The following is a 25,253-nucleotide window of genomic DNA, read 5'->3' on the forward strand; positions in this document are numbered from 1 at the left end:
AGGCGAGAGGACATTTTGAAAACAGGCGCCTACCAGAGTCTGGCTCAGTGGCGGTGTTCCACATCAGAAGGTTTCAGTTCCGATAAGGCCACTTCCGAGCTACAGATCAGAGAACCCGAGATTGACCAAGTGTACTCACTCCCTCAGCCCATCCTCAAAGGCTATTAGAATCATCCACAGTCCCTCCTCTGGTACTCAATAAGCAATGGAGGAATAGGTACCTTACATCCTTTCTCCTCACACTGAGCACAAGCAGGAGCCTTGTGGAACAGTTCTTCGGAGGAGACATGCTACTCTGACCAACTGTCTCAACAAATCTAGCCTCAAGCCAATCTAGCCTCCCTATCCTACTAAAAGGGGGAGATTTTAATGTTTATATCACTTGAAAATGATCTTTCTAACCTACAGCACAGTATTCTTCAACTCATTGTGCTCTAAGAGGATACATATGAGAAGGGGAAAATGAGGTGAAGTGATATTCTCAATGGAACCCTGCATTGATAATTTTCTTTTTTTGTGCTACGTTTAAGTTCTCTCTCAGGTCTTCTTTTTAATATACAAGATAAAATAGATCAGTGCTGTATCACTTGTTTTTATGTGTATATACACACACATACACACACAGGGCCTTAAACCTAGGGTCTCTCACACATGCTAGCACAGAGCTATACCTTTCCCTCCTGGAACTCTCTACCACTTTGATTAGGGCAAAAAGCTACTCTCCACTTACCCACATTACTGGACTTGTTTATCTTGGTGATTCTGGGGCTTGAACTCAGGGGCTTGTGCTTCCTAGGCAAGCTGCTCTACCACTTGAGCCATGCTCCCAATGTTCTCTGCCTTACTTTCCCAACAGGATCTCACAGTTATGTTCAGGCCGGCCTGGGCCACGACCATATTCAGCCTCTCTTGCAGCTGGAATGGCAGTCGCATGCCAGGCCAGTTTTGCTTTGTTTTTAACCAGGCGAGATGGGACTCTCAAACTTTTTTTTTGTCTAGAATGGCCTTCAAGTGTGGTGCTCTTAATCTCTACCTCCCAAGTAGCTAGTATTCCAGGTATATGAGCCACTGTGCCCAGCGTGGACTCTTATGCATCCCTGCAAAGAAGAAAGGACCTTGGCCACTGTGAAGGACAGCACTGTGACTGGAAATAAGGCAAGACGCTCCACTTACAGTACCATATCCTGTTGTGGAATCACACCCCTGTTATCTGCTCTGGAAGGCAGTAGCTGAGTATCGAGACTTGAACGTCACGGATCTTTCAAGCAAGCGGGACTCCAGTCTTCCTTCACTGTTCAGTTACACATTGCATGCTGCCTAAACCTATTATCTCTCCTTCTGCCTCGGCACCAACTCAGCTACTCCTTCACAAGGAATTCTCAACAAGAGACGTGGTGTATGCTATCCATTTCTTAGTTCCCATTGGGAAGTCCCTCTCTAAAAAATCAAAGATGGAAATTCCAAAAAGTAGCTCCATCCTATGTTCAGATTTTAGAATCAGTTACCCTTAGGGGAGTAAAGGCACCAGTGCTGTGACCCTCGATGGGCGATGGGAATGGTAGCTGTGGTCGCATGCCTTGACTCGGGCGTGGCCCCATCATCTGGGTTTTAAACACAGGCAGGCTGGAGGCGACAGAGAACTAAGAAATATAGGTACAATTCCTCCTTAAAATAGGAAGCTGCAATATCAACCAGGCTTTGGTCAGCCTCGTCCTCCTACCACGTCAGCACGTTTTCACAGATGACCGGCATGGAAGTCGGGCACACTGGCTTCCCTCAGGCCAGTCACTTCACCTCCACCTCCCTCCTCGTCTCTAGCAGGGGGACAACATCAGCTGCCAGGTCTCCCCCTCGTGGTGACCGTGAGGATGGAATGAGACGCCATGGAAACAAACGCCTTGGGACCCGGGAAGTACTGTGTGGTAAGGTAAGTTATACCTAATAGAATACGCTTACTGCATGTGAACTGGGTCTTTATCGTTGCCTACGTGACTAGAGTGCCCAGGAGGGCTGTGCCTTGTGCCCTGCAAGGGAGCTGAAAATGAGGCGCTATAAGCACACACCGGTCCTTTCCACTCGTTTCCTCAGAGATGGACTCACAATGCATCACCTAGAAAGGCGATGGCACCCACCTCTACCAATGGCCAGACTTCTTTCTTCTTTTGCCAGTCCTGGGGCTTGAACTCAGGAGGGCCTGAACACTGTCCCTGGCTTCTTTTTGCTCAAGGCTAGCACTCTGCCACTTAAGCCACAGCGCCACTTCTGGCTTTTTCTATATGTGTGGTGCTGGGGAATGAAACCCAGGGCTTCATGTACAGGAGACGAGCACTCTATCACTAGGCCACGTTCCCAGCCCCCAGAATTCATTCTTTCCAAGGTTGCCCTATACACACTCAGGCCGTCGATACCTTTGTACAGCAGGATCTGGAATTCAAGATATAGCATGCTCAAATGAAAATGAACAGGGTTCAACATGGTTGTAAAGGAAATAAAATGAAAGTCAGAGGCAGCATCTCTAACAAAATGAGGTCACAGTTCCTCAAGTGGTCGCCTTTTTCCTGAGATAGTCCTCCCTGCGAAGAGCTTCTCAGAAGTGAGTCTGGCTGAAGGTGGAAGGACATGTCAGTTGGCAACTGGGCTGAGCTCCCTTTCAGCACTAGGACTGCAGCATGAAGTCTCCTAGATGCAGCCAGACAGCTTTGGTGGAGAAGCCCCTTCAGCCTGAGAGGCTTGCTACTTCTCGGGTGTGAGGCCACAATGTGGAGAACAGCTTAAAATAGCCACCCAGCCCAGGGATCTTCAGTTCTTCCTGTGAGTTGGTTCTGCTCTTCTCCGGTCTAGTAAGCAATTGAACAGAAGAAAAACAATGAGTTGTGGAGCCATTTATCTACCCATGCTTTAGGGTCTTTCTCTGACTATCTACAAAAAGTTTACAGGCAGAACAGTGATACAGGCCAGAAGTGAATGTAACTTTAATTAGAATTTGAAATAGACTGACTAGCCAAGAGCACCCAGATTCCGGTGTTCCTGTCAGATGACTTTATTTAAAAAAAGTTACAGGTAATGATATAGAGGGAGTCAGGTAACAAGATGGCTGTCGACCGGGACCACGGTGTATTGCTAACCTCCACTCTTCTTCCTATTTTGCTTTGCTTTCCGAGGCTTAAGGATGGTGTAGTTTGCATACACTGTATACTGTTCTGACAGGAAGGGGATGTAGAAAGCCCGAAACAGCTTTGAAGACCTGAAAAATAGGGGGAAAGGGACAGAATTTCATTAATGAGGAAGGTATTTCCTAGAGAAGCAGCAACTGAAAAGCTTACATAGGAACCAGATCAGCATAAAAGACTTGAATCAAGACCAAGTAACCTGGTATAGCAACCAAACAACAATAAACAAATACCTCCCTCCCTACTAAGTCACAAAACATCCTTCAAAATAGCTCTAGGTCTTCATTTTACCTTAGAATGCACCAGAGGAAAGTTCCAGGTCAATGAGCCGCCACTACTGAAATGGATTTTTTGGGGGTGGGGGTTGATATAGCTATGTGGCCCAGGCTGGACTAGAACTCACTTTGTGATGCAGGTGGCCCTCAAACTTGAGCTCTTTCGTCTCTACCTTCTGAATGCTGTGGTTACAGGTGTGTCCATCACAGAAATGCATTCTTAACACCCAGGTTCCTACATCTAAAAAGCTGCAGAAATTCCAAATATGCAAATGAGCCTGACTTCAGCCCTAAATCTTCCTGGAAAGGAGGAGAAAATTACTTATGCCTTGGATGCCGTGCACAATGTTCCAGTCACGCCTGTCAGGGAGGGAATGCAGATAAACAAATTCATGTTGTGACAGCACAGCCCTGCAAAATTCTATCTACTTATTACTGAACACCCAGAACAAGGAAAACCTGAGTTTCTTATGTATGGCTTTCTGAAGAGTGTCACACATGCTTCTGTACTTTTAAAATACATTCTAAATATTTAAGTGCTGGTATGTTTAAAGTTCTTGTTTTTAAATGTATTTACTCCATTTGAAAAATCCTAGGAGGAAGGAGACATTACTCGCTCAGGTTTCCACAGCGAGCCTGTGATAGAGTCTCATTCAAATCCGTTCTAGCATAGGCAAACTCCACCAGCTTAGAGGATTTTATCATTTCCTAGAAAAAAAAAGTCGTGGTGGCAGCTACAAATTCTGTATGCAATATGACTTCCTGACTATGATTTCTGATTCTGGAAATGAGAATCTGGCGTAGTTCCTGCCACCTAGACGAGACAGCTGAGAGGTGTTCCACCACCAATCCTTTCCCAGATCCTAAACTTGTAAATGTCATGTCAACGTGGCATTTGGACTGGCAGCCTACCTCTGGGCTTGGCAGACTCCCACAATGCCTGCACACAATGATATCGTGCTTGGCAAACACACCTCCTGGAGACACTTCCCAACTGGGAAGCTGGCAGTGCCCTGTGCTCCCCAGAGAGTCTCTTCACTTCACCAGCTAACAGCTCCAGAGCTCTGACCGAGAAGAGGCTTAGGGACACGAGTGGGGCTCTTTGCAAACAGATGAACCTGCCTCGGACCATAAGAACTTCAGTCTTTTGTTCGGGCTGTGCAGATAAGGTACTGGGATAGAAAGATGGAAGCTAGAGCAAACTCCTGCAAGCACAAGTGCCATTTCCACTTCAAGTGACTCCCCAATAAAAGCTTCATTCGTAAGATCCTAGAACATTGCTCAGCCCAGCCTTTAGTCTAATACCAGAGCCCATGGACTCAACTGGAATTCTTCACTTTCCCTCTTTATTTAGGAGGACAAAAGAAAGTATTTGCAATATATGTAGTGGAGGATTCACATCAAGACAACAGAAACTTCCTATAACACAATGCAGTAGGAAAAAAAATTGACCAAGGATATGACCAGAGAAGAGAAACATAAGGGATAATACACATATGAAATGATGTTCAATCTTACCAGCAACCATAGAAATGCAAACCTAAGATACAACATTTTCAACTAGCAGTTGAAAGTTTTTAAAAAGAAAGTCTTTCCAGATGCAGGTGGATCACACTTAGAATCCTAGCTACTCAGGAGATGAGATCTGAGGGTCACAGTTCGAAGTTAGCCAGGGCAGGAAAGTCCATGAGACTCATCTCCAACTAGCCACCAGAAAACCACAAGTGGCACTCAAAGTGGCAGAGTATTAGCCTTGAGCAAAAGAGTTCAGGGACAGTGCCCAGGTCCTGAGTTCAAGCCCCGTGTCCACACACACAAAAAAAGTCTTGTATTTGTTAGATAACTAGTTTGTTTGTCCTTCTACCTTCTACATCTAGATTTCAAGGACTAAGACTGCTTTATTTACCGATATGTGACTGGCCCTAGTGAGTTGGAAAAAACAAGTTGGAAAGATAAGACAGGTAGATAAAGAGAAAGGACAGATATTACATAAATGAGAATGAGTTTAATTTGGTTCAATAAGTCACCAAGTGACCAGGCAACAGTAAGTAAACGCCAGGAACACAAGGATGAACACAATCAGCTCCTACTCAAAGTCCAAGACTTAGTGGTCTGGGATAACTGTCTTGCAGAGCACAAACCTGTGTCTGACTTCAAAAATTAGGCCAAAAAAAAAAAATACCCTGATCCTGCCATGCTCCCTCAGTGGAAAACCAGCCTGGAATTCTAAATAATGTGTTCCGGAAGCTAGGGGGCTTCTCTAGGTAAGGCTCAACACAAACCTGTATCAAAGATTGGGATTACATAAAAGCAGAAGCTAAGAAGACAGGCTCTCGTCCAAGCGCAGCCTGGAGAAGCCCTGACTCTTCAGGCGGCCTCCTGGGCTCCTGCAGGCCCGGTGTGGACCATCCACACCGCAGACCTCTGCTAAACGCAGAGTTGTCAAAAGCACACTGCACACGCTCTCTCCTCCCAGCCGAAGGGGGAAGAACAGGACAGCTTGAATGTCTAGCACTAGAGGTGCTGTTTTCCATTTCTTTTTCTTTGAAGTTGGAATACTGGACCTTTTATTTATTTATTTGCCACCAATAAGTTTGATGTAAAGCATGACTGGGCATTGTTAATTTGTTATATTGTATTGTTGCTCAAGGGAAAAAAATAGAGAAATCAAACTGGTTATTTGTCCTTATGAAGGAAAAAAAGCAGTTGAGTTTTAGAATACTATGAGTATGCACACATCACATTCGTAAACAAGGATGACAATGAATCATAGCAAGAACAAAACAAATGCCTATCAAAACTCATCCCGCAATGTCTGCAACAGAGCGGAACGCCAAAGAATGACCCAAGTGAGCTTAGGGGAATTCATGGAGACATAAACATGTGCCTCTCTCATAGAAAAAGACCTCCCCTCCCAGTGACAAGGCCGCTCAAGCGGTTCAAGGATGAAACAGACCTGGACAAAGCAACTGCCTGAGCAGCATAATTAGCTGGCAGCTCAGAAGGTTTTCTAATTCAATTACCAGTCCTATTTATCAGGGCTCGGGAGCATTCTGCTGCAGAGATTTAAATCTGCACTTGCTGACGTCAATGGAAGACTGGCTGCCAGTCCCTGATGCCACCAGTTCAACGGGCGTAAATAGAAACACTGGGTCGATCTGTTTAGTACTCCAGTGTCTCTTGTCCACACAGTCATCTATCCACCCAGCCACTCATCCACCCAGCCACTATTCCAAGCATCTACCCATTCACATATCGATACCCCTGTAAACCTACACTCGAAGCCTCCTGCCAGTTGTCTTTTGGCTGGGCGTTGGCCTGGCTTTTTCTCTCTTTCTCCTGCAGATTGGCCTTTCACAACCCCTGCAGTTCTGAAGAGACTTTGCTGCAGAAGTTCCTCAGAAGAGGAAGACTACAGGAGTGGCATGCTGTGTGTTCTGTTCCTTTAGAACACCAGCTCCCCAACAACAGAACTCCCCAAATACGTTAGTTCTTAAGCCACTAGGGGGGGAAGAGCCAAGGAAGCATCCTCTCTGTGTGTGTGGGGGGAAGGGGAGCCACAGGGGGGTCCACACAACATTAGGGTGCAAAAGGGAACAGAAAGACATCCACATCAGCCAAGATCTCATTGTACAAGGCCAGGTTTCTGTTTATCCAGACTTTGCTAAGTCATCGTTATGCAGCACTGTCCACTTGACCAGTATGATACTTTATTTTCAGTAGTCACATACAACAGAGCCTTGCCATTCAAGGAAGAGATCCACAACTTTGTTCAGAGTAACCTCAGCGATACATTATGGGTAACAATTGGAAGTTTACAGAGGCACAGACTGGGACTGTGGCACTGTAGTACTAGGATTCACAGTGAGTCATCTGATCTATGGTCCTAGCCAACATCTGGCATACCCGCATAACCCCTGACCAGCGCCCTTTAGCCAATATTCAGAATGAGGGAATTGAGGAAGAACCACTATTAGGCAACTGGCCGTTTTCTGACCTCCAGTCCCAGCACCTCACCAGTCCCTTCCCCATCTGACAGGCACAGGGAGGACGTGCTCCCTTTACCGCCCCCCCCGCCCCGGGGTGGACAAGAGGTCTCTGCCCTGCCCTTTGGACTCTCACTTAGGCTAGTTCTACCAGCAAACAGAAGCAGTATTGGAGGCCATGTCACGGTGACAGGCAAAGCTTCAGAAAGCGACAACATAATAATGAGCATACTTTAACTCAATGATCATTGTTATACCAAATAAAGACACTACAGACTAACGAGGAAATCCTTCTCACCATTTCTTTCTTTTTTTAATTTTTTACTGCAACATAAATCTGGGCTTAGGAATGTAAAATACACCAAATGGCTCTCTAGTGTGCTACGAGTTGTAAAGAACTACTATTAAATGTGGTTCCAACCCCCAAAGAACTGAGAACAAAGGCCTGCGATGACGCCAGCCACGCAGTCTACTAGCTGGAAGCAGGGAACGGTCCTAAAGCATGCACGCGCACGCATACGCACACATGCACGCGCGTGCACACACACACACACACTCACTCACATGTGAGCCTCTCAGGTAAGACTGCCATGGTCTCCTTCTACGCAATGCTTCACAACAATACAAAGCAGACTTGGAGCTCCAAAAATCAAAAGAGGTTTTGTGTATCCTTCAGTTATAAAGCAGCTGGAAAATACACTCGGAGAAACATCAATGCGTTTTAAAGCCAAAGTACCTCTACCAGGAAAAGGGTCTCAGGAAAATACCTCAAGAAAAAAAACAAAAAACCACTAAAAACTGACGGAGATGGAAACAAAAACGGTAAGAGATTAACAAGGTGATTAAAAAAAAATACAAAAATAGAGGCTGGATGTGGTGGTACATGCCTATAATCCCAACTACTTAGGAAGCAGAGGTAGGAGGAACTTGAGTTCACGGCTAGCCTAAGCTACACAGCAAAATTCTGTCTAAAAAAAGAGAGACAAACAAGAATACGTATACCTGGTGATAAACGCCTACAATCGCAGCTGCTCAGGAGGTGGAGACCAGGAAGATCACAATTCAAGGTCAGTCCAGGTAAAAACTTAGCAAGACACCATTTCAAAAAGTAACCTCGGTATGGTGGTGCATGCCCACGGTCTCCATTACGTGGGAGGCCCAGGCAGGACAACAGTCGGAGGCAAGCCCCACGCAAAAATGTAAGGCGCTATGCAAAAAGAAAGAAAAGGACTAGGGACTAGTAGACAGAGCACCTGCCTAGCAAGTTTGATAACCTAAGTTTAAACTCCATCACCACCCAAAGAAGCAGTACAAAAGTAAGGAAATTCTGATCGCCTCTTGGTGTTCTTTCTTGGCCCTGTTTGGGGCAGTAAGCAGATCGTCAGGATCGTTATGCTGGAAGACAAGAGCACGCCAATTACTGTTTGGGAGAGAGAACCAATTCCACAGAAAGCGCCGAGCATCATCTAAAGCATGTCACACCACCGGCCCGCAGCCGAGCCGTGCCACAGGTACAGCAACCCTCCCACCTGCGGACTAAGAAGCCGGGGGAAGCAGCCTGCTGGACCCTTTTAGGTACCATTTGTCTCTACTGTTAAAAAAACAAACAAAAAAGCTCCTTGAAAAGGAGAAATTACTTAACTTAGGAAACTAGCCTTAAGAGAGCCGAAGTGGTTTTAAAACATGTCCATAATTTCTTGGTTGTTTTTGTCATAAATAGGGAAACTAACTCTTCTCCCCTTTCACACGGGCTAGTCACAAGCTTGCTTCCGCCCAACAGGACATGAGACAGAAGTGATACTCTATCAATCCCAAGGCTCACTCATAAGAAGACTGAGTTGCTTTGGGGATGCTTCCATGGGACTCAGCTACCACGCTGGACAAAGGCCCAAGTCACATGGCTAAGGTCACAGGACACTTATTCTGGCCAACAGCCAGCCTCCATTGAACGAACATGAGCAAGTCTTTGAGATGTCTCCAGCCTTGGCCACCATTTCACAGCGGTGCATAAGCACGCAAGCCCGAGTCAGAAATGGCTAGTTGAGCCTCGTCAGCATCTAGAACCACAAGGGAAAACATAATACTGCATTATCTCTACATTTGAGTGACTGGTACACCACAAGAACTAAAATATAAAATTTCCAACTCTCTCATTCTTTACAGTTATTACTCGAAACAAACAGAAAGCAAACCAATAGACTGAGCTAGAGGCTGGGGGGAAACGACGGGTCTCCTCAACCAGCCCACCCTACCACACAGGACAAAGCTGGACACGGACAGATGGGGTGCCATGGGCTCTTTGGGCCTCATAGCTACTGGCTTCACTTCTCGGAGGCTGAAAGGAGAGGCGTGGGCTTAGTAAAAACATTCTCCAGAGCCGCCACGGTTCACTGGCCACTGTGAATCTTGTGCTGGATGCTGACAGAACAAGCAGCATAGGTCAGCAGGCCCCACGTGCCTGGGCTGCGAGACCCACCCCCCTAACTAGCTTTTCTTGCATCTGCTCTTCACCTATGATTATAGACACACAGGAGGGCTTTGGAATCATTCCCTGTCTAAGTTCTCAAACTTCTAATCAAACCAGCCTGAAATTCATTTGGAGGCTAATATGCTCTAAAACTTGGAAGAATAAAACCTCACAAACCAGGAGCTACAGATGAAAGCAAAGCACGTAAGCCGAAAGGAGCCTATGAGGAAGGAGGAAGCAGTGGGTGGGAAGTGGCTGCACCCACAGACGCCGTGGCCCCGGAGGACAAGTCTGGCATGGTGGAGAGGCGCTTCCCACCAGGCGCCCACCCGGCGCACGCCACATTCGGAAAGCAAGCTGCCACTGGGCTGGCAATCGACAGCCCCACGCTCCCCCAGTGCTTCACCCCAGCAATCTCCGAGGAGGCATCACATCCACCCACTTTGGGGGCTATTTTATACAAGTAGCAATTATGTCATGGTTCTAAAAAAAAAACCAAAAACATCCTCTCTCATTTTATGAAGTATGTGATACGAGATGGCCAGGGTGACGTGTCTAATTGGGTGACGCTGTCAACTAGTTTAGACCCCAGAACTGGGGAGCCCATAATCCTTTGTAAAGTTAACTGCCAGCGACAGGGATGGTAAACTCGAGGGGAGGAAGCTGGGGCTCTGGAACCCGTGCAAGTGCCCAGAGCCAGAAACTGGTTGAGAGCTTATTCTTGGATTCTCCCTCAGAGTTGGCTAAGCGTCTCTAAGCCTCTGATGAAGCAGAGAAGCAGTGGGTTCTAGATCCTGTTCTTCAATCACACCACATTCCTCTAGCTCTTTTTGACTTTTAGATCCTCAATTATTTCACACTTTCTCTCTCCTCAGATCTCCAACACCTCATCTGGTACACTTCCTCTTCAACCTATAACCCCGCATCCCACTTCACTGAGAAAACTGAAACCATCACATCACCTGTCATCAGAGAAATGAAAATTAAAACAAGACACCACTGGACACTGGTTTTTCATCGCTAACAAACATGCATACATAATAGGTACAAAAACCCAGAACTATGACAACCCCAAATGCTTGCAAGAATGTGAAACTACAGACTCTTAATTCACAGCTGGAAAGAATGAAAAACGGTGGTCATTTTGAGAGAGATAATGTGGTACCTTCTTATAAAATTAAACACTTGCCAGGTGCTGGTGGCTCTCACCTGTAATCCTAGTTATTCAGGAGGCTGAGACCTGAGGATCACAATTCGAAGCCAGCCCAGGTAGAAAAGTCCGTGAGACTCTTATCTCCAATAAACTACTCAAAAAAGCCAGAAATGGCCCTGTGGCCCAAGTGACAGAGCGCTAGCCTTGAGCAAAAGAAGTTCAGGGACAGTGCTCAAGCCCTGAGTTCAAGACCTAGGACTGGCAAAAACAAAACAAAACAAACTAACAAAAAACCCTAAATACTCATTCCATACAATCCACAATCATATGGCTTGGTATTTACTCAAAGGAGATGGAACCATATTCACACAGAAATTTGGACATTTATTTTTATACTGGTTGAGCATCCCTAACCTGAAAATATAAAATCCAAAAAGGTCCAAAACATCTTGAGTGTTATGGTATTATTTATTGGAAACTTACATGCTATAAAATTTTGTCTCATTATTCAAAATACCAACAAATAAAATTACCTTCAACTTTGTACAAGTACTCAAAAAATAAAAACATTTTAAAATTACCTTCAAGCTATATGCATTAGGAATATATGAGAAATAAATGAATTTTGTATTTAGTGCTCAAGCTCTCCTCATTATGTATATGGTAATATTCCAGAATCTAAAATCTGAAACACTTCTGGCCCAAAGTATTTTGGGTAAGAAATACTCAACCTGTAACACCTCTGCTCATAAAGTTCGGAGGCTGAAATCTATTCTCTGCTGGATGGCACTTTGAACTGGACCTCGGGAAGGTAAAAGGCATGAGGGGAGAGCCCTCAAGAAAGGGACAAGCGACCTTTCAGGAAGCCGGTGTGCCAATGCAAGAAGGACTTGCAAATGGAGGGACAGAGGGTGAACAGAGGCCGCAATGGCACTCACTGGACACTATCTGATAATGAACTTTACAACTTGTGGGTGGGGATGGGAGGGAAAAACTGGGAGGGAGCAAGGGCAGCAACAACAAAACCCAGGGCCTGCTGCCCGGAGGAGGAACCTCATCACAACCTGACTGTGCTGGCATCTGATCTCCGACTTCCGGCCTCCAGGACCGTGAGAAATAAACGCTGTTTATACTAACTACCCAGGCTACAGCCATTTGTTATAGTATGAACTAAGACAATTGACAAAACTTGGGAGCAACTAGATTCCTTTGATAGGTGAATGGATAAACAAACCGCGTTATATTTAAACTGCAACACATGTTAGTCAGACATGTACATCACTGCGATAGAAGAGCTAAGCAAAGTAACTCAAAGCAGGAAAGGTTTGCTTTGTGTCATGGATACAGAGTTTTAGTCCACCATGGTGGGGAGGCTGAGGCAGAACGTCCACATCGTGGCAAACAGGAAGGAGAGAGAGAATATGTCTGTGCTAGTGGGCTCTCTCCTCTTTTCCATTCTATTCCATCTGGGTATCTAGCCGATTGAATGGCATACTCCACGTTCAGATTAGGTCTTACCCCTGTCACTAATCCTCTGTAGAAACACTTTTACAAGACATATTCCAAAATGTCACTCACATATTTGGGTTCTCTACAGTAAACCTACCCGTACTACTTAGGAGGCTTTCACTTAGATGTCAACAGAATATACTCTTAGAATTCTCAGGGAACTGGACAAAAACGAACTATGCACTGGATCCAAATGAAAAAAAAAGGAAGTATACTGCCTGGGTCCTAAGTTACTCAATTCTAGAGTCCATGTTTAATGACTGGTCTTAAGACACCTCTTAGGAATAAAGCCAAATACCTGGAAGCATCAAGGAATGGTCTGTGGGCCAAGCTGATCCACTCTTCTTTATTGGATGAGTATTTTGGTTCCCGGGGTGCTTCTGTCACAGTATCCAAATCCACTAAATAATGACATTTACTGATGTCAATCTGAAACGAGAAAGACAAACTCTCCATCAGTAACTGGGAAGGTCCCTGCACAGCAGTAAACACGCACTGTGAGTCCATGAAGTCTACAAGGTTTTACAGGAACACACATACAAGTCCTCTGACAAGGATACCAGTGCTTTCTCCATTCTGGTAAGACCATCAAGATATAAGGCTCGTGGAGGGCAGGGCAAACACTTGCTCAAAGAGGTAGGCAAGCTCCAAGTGGTCTTGTTCTAGTTCGGGTTAAGTCCCTCTAGCCTCACACTCTCATGCAGCCAAAAGCTGTGTCCACAACCAACCTCTGGAAAATCTGTCTTCTGCTCATCATTTCCTGCTTCCAGTGTATCATCCTTTACTCCAGAGACTGAAAGGGCATGACTAAATACAACCTCACTGCACACACTAAAGTCTCTTTCAGTTGGACTACACACAAGTGCAAAAGAAAATGATAAGCCTCTTGGCAAATAACATATAGCATCTTCCAGAGCTTAGGATAGAAGGCATTTTAAACAAGACACAACATTAACTATAAAAAAGAAATGAGAGGGGCTGGGGATATAGCCTAGTGGCAAGAGTGCCTGCCTCGGATACACGAGGCCCTAGGTTCGATTCCCCAGCACCACATATACAGAAAACGGCCAGAAGCGGCACTGTGGCTCAAGTGGCAGAGTGCTAGCCTTGAGCGGGAAGAAGCCAGGGACAGTGCTCAGGCCCTGAGTCCAAGGCCCAGGACTGGCCAAAAAAAAGAAAAAAAAAAAAAAGAAATGAGAGCCAGGCACTGGTGGCTCACACCTGTAATCCTAGCTACTAGTGTAATCCTGGGAAGCTGAGATCTGAGGATCATGGCTCAAAGCCAGCCCAGGATGGAAACTCTGTGAGATCCTTATCTCTAATAAACTCCCTCAAAACTGAAAGTGGAGCTATGGCAAGTGCTAGAGCACTAGCTTTGAGCACAAGAAGCTCAGGGACAACTCCCACACTGTTTCTGAGTTCAAGCATCAGAACCGGAAAAAAAAAGATAAATTTGACTATATTAAAAATGAGAATATCTGATCTGGAAGCATGGCTGAAGTAGAAGAGTGCTTGTCTAGGCATTATATAGAGTCCAAATCCCAGTACCACCACACACACACACAAAAAGTATCTTCACCCAAAGATACCACTAGGGCATGAAAAGATGAGTACAGAAGAGGAGAGCAGACCTATGCCACACATTCAGCCACCAGGGATTAATGTCTAGAATACACAACGAACTCTTGCCAATCAATGAGATAAAGATAAACCACTCAATAAAAAAGGGCAGATTATTTAAGTACTTCACAAGACCTCTAAATGACCAAAACAAATTGTATTCAATCTCATTAGCAATTATGAAGTCACAGTGAAAAACTTACAATACCAAATATTGGCAGTAATGTGAAACAACAATTATACATGTATAGTAAGAGATTAAGTTGGTACAAAAATCTTTTCTTTTTTTTTTTTGGCCAGTCCTGGGCCTTGAACTCAGGGCCTGAGCACTGTCCCTGGCTTCCTTTTGCTCAAGGCTAGCACTCTGCCACTTGAGCCACAGTGCCACTTCTGGCCGTTTTCTGTATATGTGGTGCTGGGGAATCGAACCCAGGGCCTCATGTATACGAGGCAAGCTCTCTTGCCACTAGGCCATATCCCCAGCCTGGTACAAAAATCTTTAAAAAGCTATTTGGTAGAATCTACTAAAATTTAACATATATATTCCTATGATGCAATAATCATAGGAAGTGATTTAATATCTAAACCTACAGAGTAGGCCATTTCCTATGGTTCACCCTAAAGTATAACAGAAATGCCTGCAGCAAAATACAAGTTCAAGAACATCCTAAGTGATATTATTTATAGTTGTCCCAGATTGGAAAAAGCTGAACATTCATTAACAGTAAAATAATAAATAGTGACACAGCCATACAAAGAAAAACTACATACTTACGAGAGAACTATCGCTATAAATATGTAATTATCAAAATATTGAGTGAAAGATTAGGATTAAACACACAAAAAATAAATACAACATAATTCAAGCAAAACTAACCTTCATCACTTAGGGATGCATGTAAAAAATGGTATGTCAAAAGCCAAAATATGATTACCATTTAAGTCAGCAGAATGCCTCCGAAAGGGGGACATGAGCACGATCCAACACAATTCCTGGGAAAGTTTGGGTGCTGGGAATGTTCTATTATTTGACCCGGGGTGGTGGTTTACGCAGGCACTGTCTCTTATTATAATTGTTGTTGATTTATTTTATATTTACATTTTACAAATATTTAGGTTTATAGGTTGTGCATGACTGGAGAGCTTTTGCTTCAGTGCGGTGAGAGCAGCATGGTCATTGGCAGCTCAGAGTAAGCTCTGTTCTTTCCCAGCTCCCGCCGCTCAGCAGTGTTCCCAGTCTCTCTGCCAGCATCGTTTGTAAAAAAGACCTCAGTCTCACATCTGTCTCTACATATGGGCTATTCCTCCAGGGGGGAGAAAGCACACTGAGCATTGACGTCAGACCCAATTCCATTCCACAGAACTCTCTAAAAATGACGCTCTGCATAAACACTTCAGGAAGTAGCCTTTTTTGCCTAAACACCCACTGTGAAGCTCCCAAGCACTGGAAGAACATGAAGCAAGTTTTTAAAAGCTCTATTAAACAGAATGAGCAAAAAAGGAAATTCTTATAGTCTCAGGTGGGCCCTTGGTTTCAATTCCTGACCTCAGCCTGGCCTTTTCTAGACAGGAGCAATACCAGTCTCACAGTGAGATTAGGTATTGAGCACAGTCTTCCGCAGATGTGGGTGGTTAACGAGTTATACCTAATTCTACTGGTCATCTTAGGGTTTACTCATCACATTATCCCTAAGTTCCATTGAAAATTTCAATACAGGTCTTAGATACTAGAGCAAAATCATATTAATTGAGATACTAATTCATTAAAATGTAACTTCTATTTCATCCTTTGGGAAGCAACTGCTGAAAATTAAAGTGCATATGGACAAAGTCTTTCAGAAAACACTGGTATGGGATGACTTAGGACAAGTTCTTCTTTAGAGGAAAAATAAGGTGATTAGAAAAGGAGTTTTAAGTCAGCAGACCTTGACAAAGTCTGGATTCTGTCATAAACCAGCTCTTCTTATTTATCCCTTGGCTACTTACTTCTTCTGTAGCTTAAACACTTACTTCAAAAAGTTACAACAAGAATTAAATGAGATGAAATAGAACTGCCAAACAGTAAAGGATTATACAAATAGCTAAAAATCAGGAGGAATATTTGACCAGCTTTGTGAAATGTGAGAGTTTAATTGGTAGTAAAGAGCCCCGAGCTGCCGCCAGTGGCTCATGCCTGTAAATCCTAATTACTCAGGAGGCTGAGATATGAAAACTGCCATTCAAAGCCAGCCACATAAGTCAGTGACACTGTTATCTCCCAACAACAATCAAAAAGCCAGAAATAGAGAACTAAGCCAGACCCAAAAGACTCCACGGTTTCCCTCATTGGTAATAATTAGTATATGTCTAGGATAGTCCTAGAAGAGGATCATAATAGCTCAATAGCTATGTACATATGATCATGTAAGATGATGCTAAATAAGCGAAATGAAAAGACGGTAACTATCTTACAGACGGAGGCGAGAGGCAGCATGATGCATGTAACCAATTGAAAGAAGGTCAGTGTGGCCAGAACCAACACTGAGAGCAAGGAGTTAGCTTCTAGAACAGTCTGCGGCTACCACACAAACTGTTACTTATCCTTCAGATTTTACCTAAAAATGACTTCCTTAGCAAAGACTTCCCTGACTGCTTAAATTAGGACAGGTCCCCAGAAAACACATTCTCAGAGCAGCTAGGACTTCTCAAAACATTTAATAGTTACAATCTACAGTAACTGAGAAATTCATTTCAAACTTCATAGAAGGTATCCATTTTATATTCCAGAAGCCTACCAAAGTACAAAGCACACAGCAGGTGCTAAGTAAGTCTAACAAAGTGGACACAGAATGCATGAAAAACACTGTACAGAAATGAAGGAGGGAAGGCCAAGTGCGAGAGTATGAAAAGAGAGAGAAGGGAACAGAAAGTAACCAAAATACCACCGCCAAAGCTTTGGGAGGACCAGACATGGTGCCATGCCTGTAATCCTAGCTAGCACTCAGGAAACAGAGACAGAAAGATCCTGAATTTGGGTGCTATGCAGCAAGACACTACACAAAAATAAATGAATTAAAAATCTAGCTTCAAAAAGAGATAGAAGATGCAAGAACAGGAGGGATTGCTAGAGGAAAGGAGGTAGACACAGGGCAGTTCACCATACTGAAAAGCAGGGAGGAGAGCAGACTTTAAACAGAAGGGCTATGAGGAGGCTGAAGACTGAACAGGAATGGGCTCAACAATTGCATCAAGTTAGTTTATCATGACGAGAATGTTGTGTGAGGACAAGGAATGAATTAACAGTCCGCCCTCTCTTTCTTGGTGACATCCCCTGCTGTCTACCCAGCTGCCAGAGCCAAGCCCAGCAAGTCCCTAAACAGGAAGGATGTGCACTTGCATTCAGGTACCCATCAGCTGGAAATGACAGTGACGCACATAGCTGTAAAAATAGAGATCCCCGAGAGGGCCGACGTGAAGTTCAGGGAACATCAATCACAGAGAAACGATCTCCATGGAGAAGGCAGATCTGACTGCTCAGATGTCACTCAAGATTCTTGGGTAAACAACCATAGTAAAAAGAAACTCTCATGTGAGTTGAAGAGGAAAATGTGGAAGATCAGTCAAAGTTGTTTGTCCTGGCCTCTAAGGCCAGGCAAAGATTAAAGCGGAAAAAAACTCCTTGGACACTTTACCCATAGCTAAGGAAAACGTGACACTGAGGCTGGCCAAGAGCAATAATGGTTGACACATGCTCTCCTTTTCTTTTGGACATATGCTTTTATGGTTTCATGTTCAATTTTAGGAAGGCTATCTGTTTTCCAAGCACAAAATAAAATCTGATTGATCATATATTTTCTCCTTTTTTGAATAACTACCATGAGAAGGCCCAGGCTTTCTACCCCTAAGCACTTATAAACTTCATGAGAGCAGGGGTTAGGTCTCCCTGGTGCCTGACTCCGTACCTGGCATGCCTCTGACAATCGGAGCCTTTGGGAGAGCTTGCTTGGTGGCACTAACAGAGAAGCACAGCAGCTACTCACGTAACATTTTTCTATCAGGGAAGGTCATCCTCTTCCACCTGAGTATGCAGCTTCAGAAAGGAGCCCAAGAGGGGGAGGAGGAAAGAGGGGGAGAGAGAGGAAGGAAGGAGGGGGAGAGAGAGGAAGGAAGGGAGGGAGAGGACCGCCCCTGGCCCCCGGCCCTAGCTAGCCTGATGGCTACTTAGCCAAGATGAGTTTCTTTGGGGGGGGGGGGGGGGGATATATTCAAACCATATATTAATCCAAAGCCCCAATAGATATTTCTTGCTTTTCTCAGTTCACAGAGAAAATATCAGAGAGAATTAAATCCAGTTCTGCATCTTACAGAACCTCTTGCATATAAAGAATGCTTCTGAGATGGTACCTGTTGACTCTTTTAGCCATAATATGTTAATACAAAAATTCAGCTCAGTGGTACAGATAGCATTTGCTCTGTATGCTTACTGCTTCAATGCCCAGAACTAAAAAATTAAAATAAAATAAAGAAAAAATATTCTACTGCATATGGACTTACACGGTATGGCTGACACCTCTAATCCCAGGAAATCTAGATACAAAGATAGGAAAAGATCGAGTTCTTAGGAGGCCTTAGGTAAGAGGATTGTAGTCTGAGGCTGGCCCCAGGCAGAAAAAAATGAGGGCTTACATGAAACCCTACATTAAAACAAAATAAAAAAGGACCAGGGGCATGGTTCAAGTGGTAGAACACCCCTGAGTTCAAATTTCAGTACTGCTAAAAAAAAAATCCTGTCTTTTTTTTTTTAACATTGAACAAACCTGAAGATACATATTTGTCATAAATGACACTCATTCTAAATGACACTCATTCTATTCTCTTAATCTTTTCTTGTTTAGAAGCACAGACATGGAAATCCAGCACTTGGGAGGCTAGGGCAGGAGAAGCCTGGGATACACTTTGAGTTCCAGGCCAATGTGGGATACACAGCAAGACATTATCTCTAGAGAGACAGACAGACTACAACGACACTGGGCTGGGGATATAGCTTCAGCGGTAGAACATTTGCCTAGTTCAAGACTAACCTCACACATCTATCCTCCTGATCTCTACCTCCCTACTAGCAAGAATTACAGGCATGAACCATTAGTGCCTGGTGTTATCATATATGGGATAAGAGTAGAGAATTTTTGTAGGTCTGCATGCCTGAAAAATTCTCTAAGTTTTCAGAGCTTCAATGCTACAAGTTCTTAATTCATATAAAAGGTATGACTTAAGGGAGGAAAGATGGTAGAGGTATCCACACTTCTTGCATCTCTCTGAGGCGGAAATAGAAGGCGAACTGCATGACTGACTGCAGAGAGAGGTGGATGGTGTGGAAAGGCATAGGAGTGACACAGTAAACAGCAGACAGAATCAAATGAGTTCCAGCAATATTCCACTTCAGATCTGTAAAACAAAGCACCCTAACACCAGCACTTGCCAACATGGCACTACAGCAGGGGCTTTAAGCAAGGGAAAGAAGGAAAGCCTCTGTGAGCTCACAGCTGCAGCAGCTGGCCTCTATCAAATGAGTCTAAGATCCCAAATCTGCAGTTCGCGCAGCACGCAGGTGCTGGTCAGGGTGCTGCATCTCCTAGCTTGCTCTCTGGGGCTGTGATGGGGAATTAGCCTCCGAGGGATCTGAATATGGAAATGTAGGGCTGGTAGAAATTGGAGGCCCCTGAATACACTTTGTTTCCAAATCCCCAAAGCCTCCATACTTCAAAGCAACCATACCAAGAGGCTGTGTGGCCCAGGAAACTGGCGGTGACTCTGCACACAGATTCACAGACACAAGTCTGTACAACTGGAAGAAATGAAACCGGGGACACAGTCATCTGGGAACAGTGACCTGACGTCTGGAAAAGCAATCAGACCAGCCTGTAATCACAAGAGGGGACTGGGACAGAGGCTGGCATGGCCAGGGCAGGCAGGACCACTGCCAACAGCAGCCTGCTTTTGTCTGCTTGTCTTCTCCACCCGGAGTCCCAGAGACATTTGGCGGAAATAAAAGCTACTGCTCGGGCTTATCCCACACAACTGCATGCACTGACAAAGCAGTGGGGGCCATTAACAGACACCCATGTATGTACTCGACCTGCAGAAGCAGTGGGAGGCAGCTCCTGCACCCCGCAGTGCCAGGCCCATACAGGGGCATCGCTGGCACGTATGGACAGCAGCCCCGCTTCGCCCTGGGCAAGGCGGAACAGGGCTCAGCCTCCTCACACCTCTTTCAGGTTTGACTTGTTAGGACTCGAGACAGAAAATGAGTCACTGCTCCCCTCTCCCACACACAGTGAACTTCAAAACAAGACGTCTGGGGGAAAAAAGGCAGAGCACCTCTCTCCTCCATCTCTCAGCAGACAGGAACTACCCTACTGGCCTTTTCTTTTGTTGCTTTATATCTATTTTGTTTTCCCCTATTATTTCTCATAGACTTTCCCTCAAGTTCCTATCTTGCTGCTTCTCTCTCTCTCTCTCTCTTTTTTTCTGGCCTTACTTCTCTTATCACTTTATTATTAATATTCCTATCTTCATTACTTTATCATTTGCCTTCTTTCTTTTCAGTCCTTGTTATGGATGTAGGTGTTGTTTCCAAAGGTTTTTATGATATCTATAACTATCTGGTTTGCTTTTGTGTTCTTGTTACTGCAGTCTGCTTTCTTTTTCTCTCCCAGAGTGCTAATGAGGATTGAGACCTCAAGAAAACTGGTCAACTAACAAACAAAAGAACCCCCATAAAACTGGAAGGGATATCTACTCTAACATGCATAATCATAAAAAAGAACAAGAACTATGAAAAAGCAAGGTAACATGACTCCAAAAATTCACAACTCTTCAATAACCATATCAAAAGATAGTAAAATGATTAAAGAACTCAAATGTTTGATTCCAAAAGTAAACAACAGATCTCAGAAAGAATATAAAGAAACAGACGTACCAAGAAGTCAACTCACACCAGGTGCTGGTGGTTCACACCTGTCATCTAGCTACTGAGGAGGCTGAGATCTGAGGACCATTGTTTGAAGCCAGCCCGGGCAAGGAAGTCTGTGAGATTCATCTCCAAAAACTACTCAGAAAAAGCAGGAAGTGGCATTCTGGCTCAAGTGGTAGAGTGCTAGCCTTGAGCACAAAGAGGCTCAGAGATAGCACCTTAGCCCTGAGTTCAAGGCCCAGGACTGGCCAAAAAAAAAAAAAGTCAATTCAAAGGGCACTCATGGCTGGTCTAGCATGCATGAAGCCCTGGGTTTGATTCCTCAGCAACACAAACAGAAAATGCTGCAAGGGGCGCTGTGGCTCAAGTGGTAGAGTGCTAGCCTTGAGCAAAAGACACTCAGGGACAGTGCCCAGGCTGAGTTCAAGCCCCAGTATTAGCAAAAAACAAAAGCAAAGGAACAAACAAAAAACATCAAAGGGCACTAGGGCTGACATATGTAATGCTAGCTACTCAGGAGGCTGAGATTTGGGGATATCAGTTCAAAACCAGCTCAAACAAAAAAGTCCCTGAAACTCCTTTCAGAATTAACCAAAGAAGAAAAAGGTAGAGGCAGAGGTAGAGGAAGAGGAAAAGGAAGAGGAAGAGGAGGAAGTGGGAAAAGGGAGAGAAGGAGGAGTGGAAGGAGGGCGGGGGAAGGGGGCAAGAGGAAGGAAGAGAATAAGAAAGAGAAAGGAGAGGGAGGTTAACTTAAGATTTGAATAACAAATTCAGCAGAAATAGCGATCTTGAAAAAAATTAAAACTAAAAGGGAAATAAATCTTGGAATCGAAAAGCATGATAGGTAAGATCTTACTACTGAGCCATCTTCCCAGACTTTGGTTGCCATAAATGACACTCACTGGGGAATTTAGAAGCATCTGTGTGAAATAGACCTAACATAGCGGAGACGCTTTCCATCTTCATGCAATGTATCACACTGGATAGGGAGCCATCTAAGAGGCAAGTGTGCCAAACTCGACCCTCTGCCAATTCCCATCAGAAACAAATGATAGAAGAAAGCCAGGCATCAATGATCTCTGTTCTCCGGGAACTTGTAACCTCAAGTTTAATCAGAGCTTGAAAAATTACAGTAGTGTTTGGGTCCTAATTACCCTATTTCCATCATTAACAGGTTTCAGAGAGACCTTTCTGTAAGGAAAGCAAATGAAAGACCACTTGAATATTTTCATAAAACCTCTTTAAAAGTCATCTACTGGTCCAGGAGTGGTACAACCTGTAATCCCAACACCCAGGCAGCTGAAGCAGGAGGAATTCCGGTGAGAACATTTTAAAATGATGAAGAAGGAAAGGAAGCAGCCCAGTGACGCAGACTGCTGGACTGAGCTAGTATCCTCTAGCATGCTTACTGGACACATGGGGTTTTGTTCAAACTCCAACAACAGGCAAATGAATGCTATCTTATTTACTGTGGTTTGCTTCTTGCAGTACCATCTCCTGTGTAACTCACACTGGTCTCAAATTCACAACCCTTTTGCCTTGGCCTCCTAAGTGCTGGAATTACAGATGGGTGCCACACACCTGGCTTTACTTAAACTTTTAGGTAGTCCTTTAAATCCTCTCCTGCCTGGATGAGTTTAACATAGTCGACTTGCCTTTTCTACTGCTCAAGGCTAGAGCTCTACCACTTGAGCCACAGCGTCATTTCTGGCTTTTTCTGAGTAGTTTATTGGAGACGAGAGTCTCATGGACTTTCCTGCCTAGGTTGGCTTTGAACTGCAGTTCTCAGATCTCAGTCTCCTGAGTGGAAAGGACACAGGTGTAAACTTCCAGTGCCTGACAAAGAAGTACTTTTAAAAGAAAGAAATTGCCAGCAACCTGTCAGATCTTTTCCTCTGCAAATTGATCTTTCCTTACAAAATCTTGACATACTATATATACCGCTCTATTTGATATGTCGTATATATTGTATGTCACATAAACCATATGTGCCGTTCTACTGAATGTAACATGTGCATGTGTATATTATATATACTTTAGTTTGAAATTTCTCAGTTTAAAACCCCGGTGACACCAGTAATCTCCTAAAGGATAAAGGGATACTAGCTGAATGTGAAGCAGAAAAAAAAAAAAAGTTCCCTGTCTCAATTTTAAGAGAATTTCATGCTGCCAGAATTTGAGACACTCGCCATGTCCACATCATCTACAATTCAAAAATCAAGGCACTAGATTTAAATCTGCCTTAAGTATAACCAAAGAGCTAATTTTTTAAATTTTTTTTCAGATTTAAATCATTCTTACATCAAAAATGACAAAATTATAGTGCGACATTAACACATAAGCATGAAACAAAAATGTATTTCATGTCATTAGTCACAGGCTACATATCAGCCAGCTGTCGAAGTTAAAAATATGCCTCCGTTTGAAATTTTGTAAAACATAAGCATTCAAGACTCATTTGGAAAGAAATGTAATTTCCTTCAATTTCTCCTAGGCCACTAGAAGCTCTGTAGAAGCACACATAAGCACCTCTAACCCACAGAAAAAAATAGTGATTGGGAAATCCAAATGACTTTACTAACCAGTCAAGTCATTGCCAGTCCTAGGGCTTGAACTCAGGGCCTAATTAAGCACTGTCCCTGGCTTCTTTTTGCTCAAGGCTAGTGCTCTATCACTTGAGTCACTCCCAGACTTTTCTGTTTATGTGGTGCTGAGGAATCGAACCCAGGGCTTCATGCATGCTAGGCAAGCACTCTACCACTAAGCCACATTCCCAGCCCCCTAACCATCAGCCTTACCCAGCAATAAACGTATGCTAAGAATGACAATGACACCACAAGTGTAAACAAAACCACCAGTTCTCAATCCACAAAGAGCCTGGAACAGAGATCAAGTTACGAATAATAATATGTGTGCATTTTCTTGGGGGAGGAGGGAGCTAAGGAGAGCTGAATGTAATGAAACAAGTATTGTCATGGCTTTTTCTCTTCAGCGGGAACAGAAACTGTCAGAGTTGGAGTCTGCATTAAAAATTTCCCAACACTCAACACCAGCAGGGCAGACACTCCTCCTTTGGAAAGCGGCGGCAGGTAGAGCTTGTCTCCCGTCATGAGATCTCAGGGCCCAGGAATCATGTCTCAAGGTACACTCTGCCACCCTAAAATATTTATGAGCAGGAAAGTAATGGAATAATCTGCAACATAAATACTCCAACTGGATTTCAAATGTACTTACTACAAATGAGAAAAGGATGCAAAAAAAAAAAAAGTACAGTCTTTGGAATTCCCAGACATTTAAAACGAAAATACAAATTTCTCAACTCCAGACAAGAGTCACACTCTTCCTCCTAGTCAGTGCTCCTGGCATCGCACCACGCGCCAGACACCCATCAGTGCCTTCCTATGATGCAGTCCTTTACTGAAATCAGAACACGGGGCTGGGAGGGAGCTTTTATAAGAGAAAGGGCTCAAGTATTTCTCTGGCTTTTCATTTCTTCCTTTAGAGGGGCTCCATCCAACTAAATTCTAAAAAGTAGTTGTCACCAGGAGGCACAGACGGTCTTACAGTTTTTCTGTCCCACATACAGCCTTGCTAAATACATATTTGTTAAATGAATGTTTAAATCCAGACCAAAAAAAGATTATGGTACTGTTAAAATGTGAACTCACAAGTAACATTTTTTGGCTATTCAATCACTAGAGAGCATTTAAAAAAATCAATTGATTTCTAAATGCCAATATGATGATTTTAGGAAATTAATTTTGGGGGGGACAGTCATGGGGGCCTGAATCAGGGACTGTGCACTGTCCCAGAGGTTTTATGCTCAAGGCTAGTGGTCTCATCAACTGACATGTTGAATTGAAACCCTTTACAGCTACGTTAAGGATTTTGTATACATAATAAAAACTCAAAGCCCAAGGCTTTAATCCTAGCTACTCAGAAAGAAAGGCAGGAGGATTCCCAGTTTCAGACTAGCCCAGGCAAACAGAGCAGCCCATGTCTTCAAAAAGAAAACAAAAACAAAAGGGCTGGGAGCGTGGTTCCAGTGGGGGCACACCTGCCTAGCATGGCAAGACCTGGGGTTCAATCCCCAGCACTGCAAAATTAATGTTAAGTTACAC

The 25,253-nt window shown here is 44.0% G+C and overlaps 1 protein-coding gene across 3 annotated transcripts in view; it reads right to left on the reverse strand.

Moving 5' to 3' along the window:
• Window positions 1–547: 547 nt before the first annotated feature.
• Window positions 548–25,253, reverse strand: part of Alg9 (ALG9 alpha-1,2-mannosyltransferase) — a 55,117-nt gene continuing 30,411 nt past the window's right edge. For all 3 annotated transcript variants that reach the window (XM_048343826.1, XM_048343823.1, XM_048343824.1), the window contains 3 exons: window positions 12,859–12,989; window positions 3,126–3,244; window positions 548–2,837 (listed from right to left, as the gene is read on the reverse strand). In XM_048343826.1, coding sequence (XP_048199783.1) covers window positions 2,800–2,837; window positions 3,126–3,244; window positions 12,859–12,989 — 288 coding nt within the window. In that variant the 3' untranslated portion in view covers window positions 548–2,799. The remainder of the gene's footprint in view (window positions 2,838–3,125; window positions 3,245–12,858; window positions 12,990–25,253) is intronic.

This window comes from Perognathus longimembris, chromosome 3 (genome assembly GCF_023159225.1).
Source record: "Perognathus longimembris pacificus isolate PPM17 chromosome 3, ASM2315922v1, whole genome shotgun sequence".
NCBI lineage: Eukaryota > Metazoa > Chordata > Mammalia > Rodentia > Heteromyidae > Perognathus > Perognathus longimembris.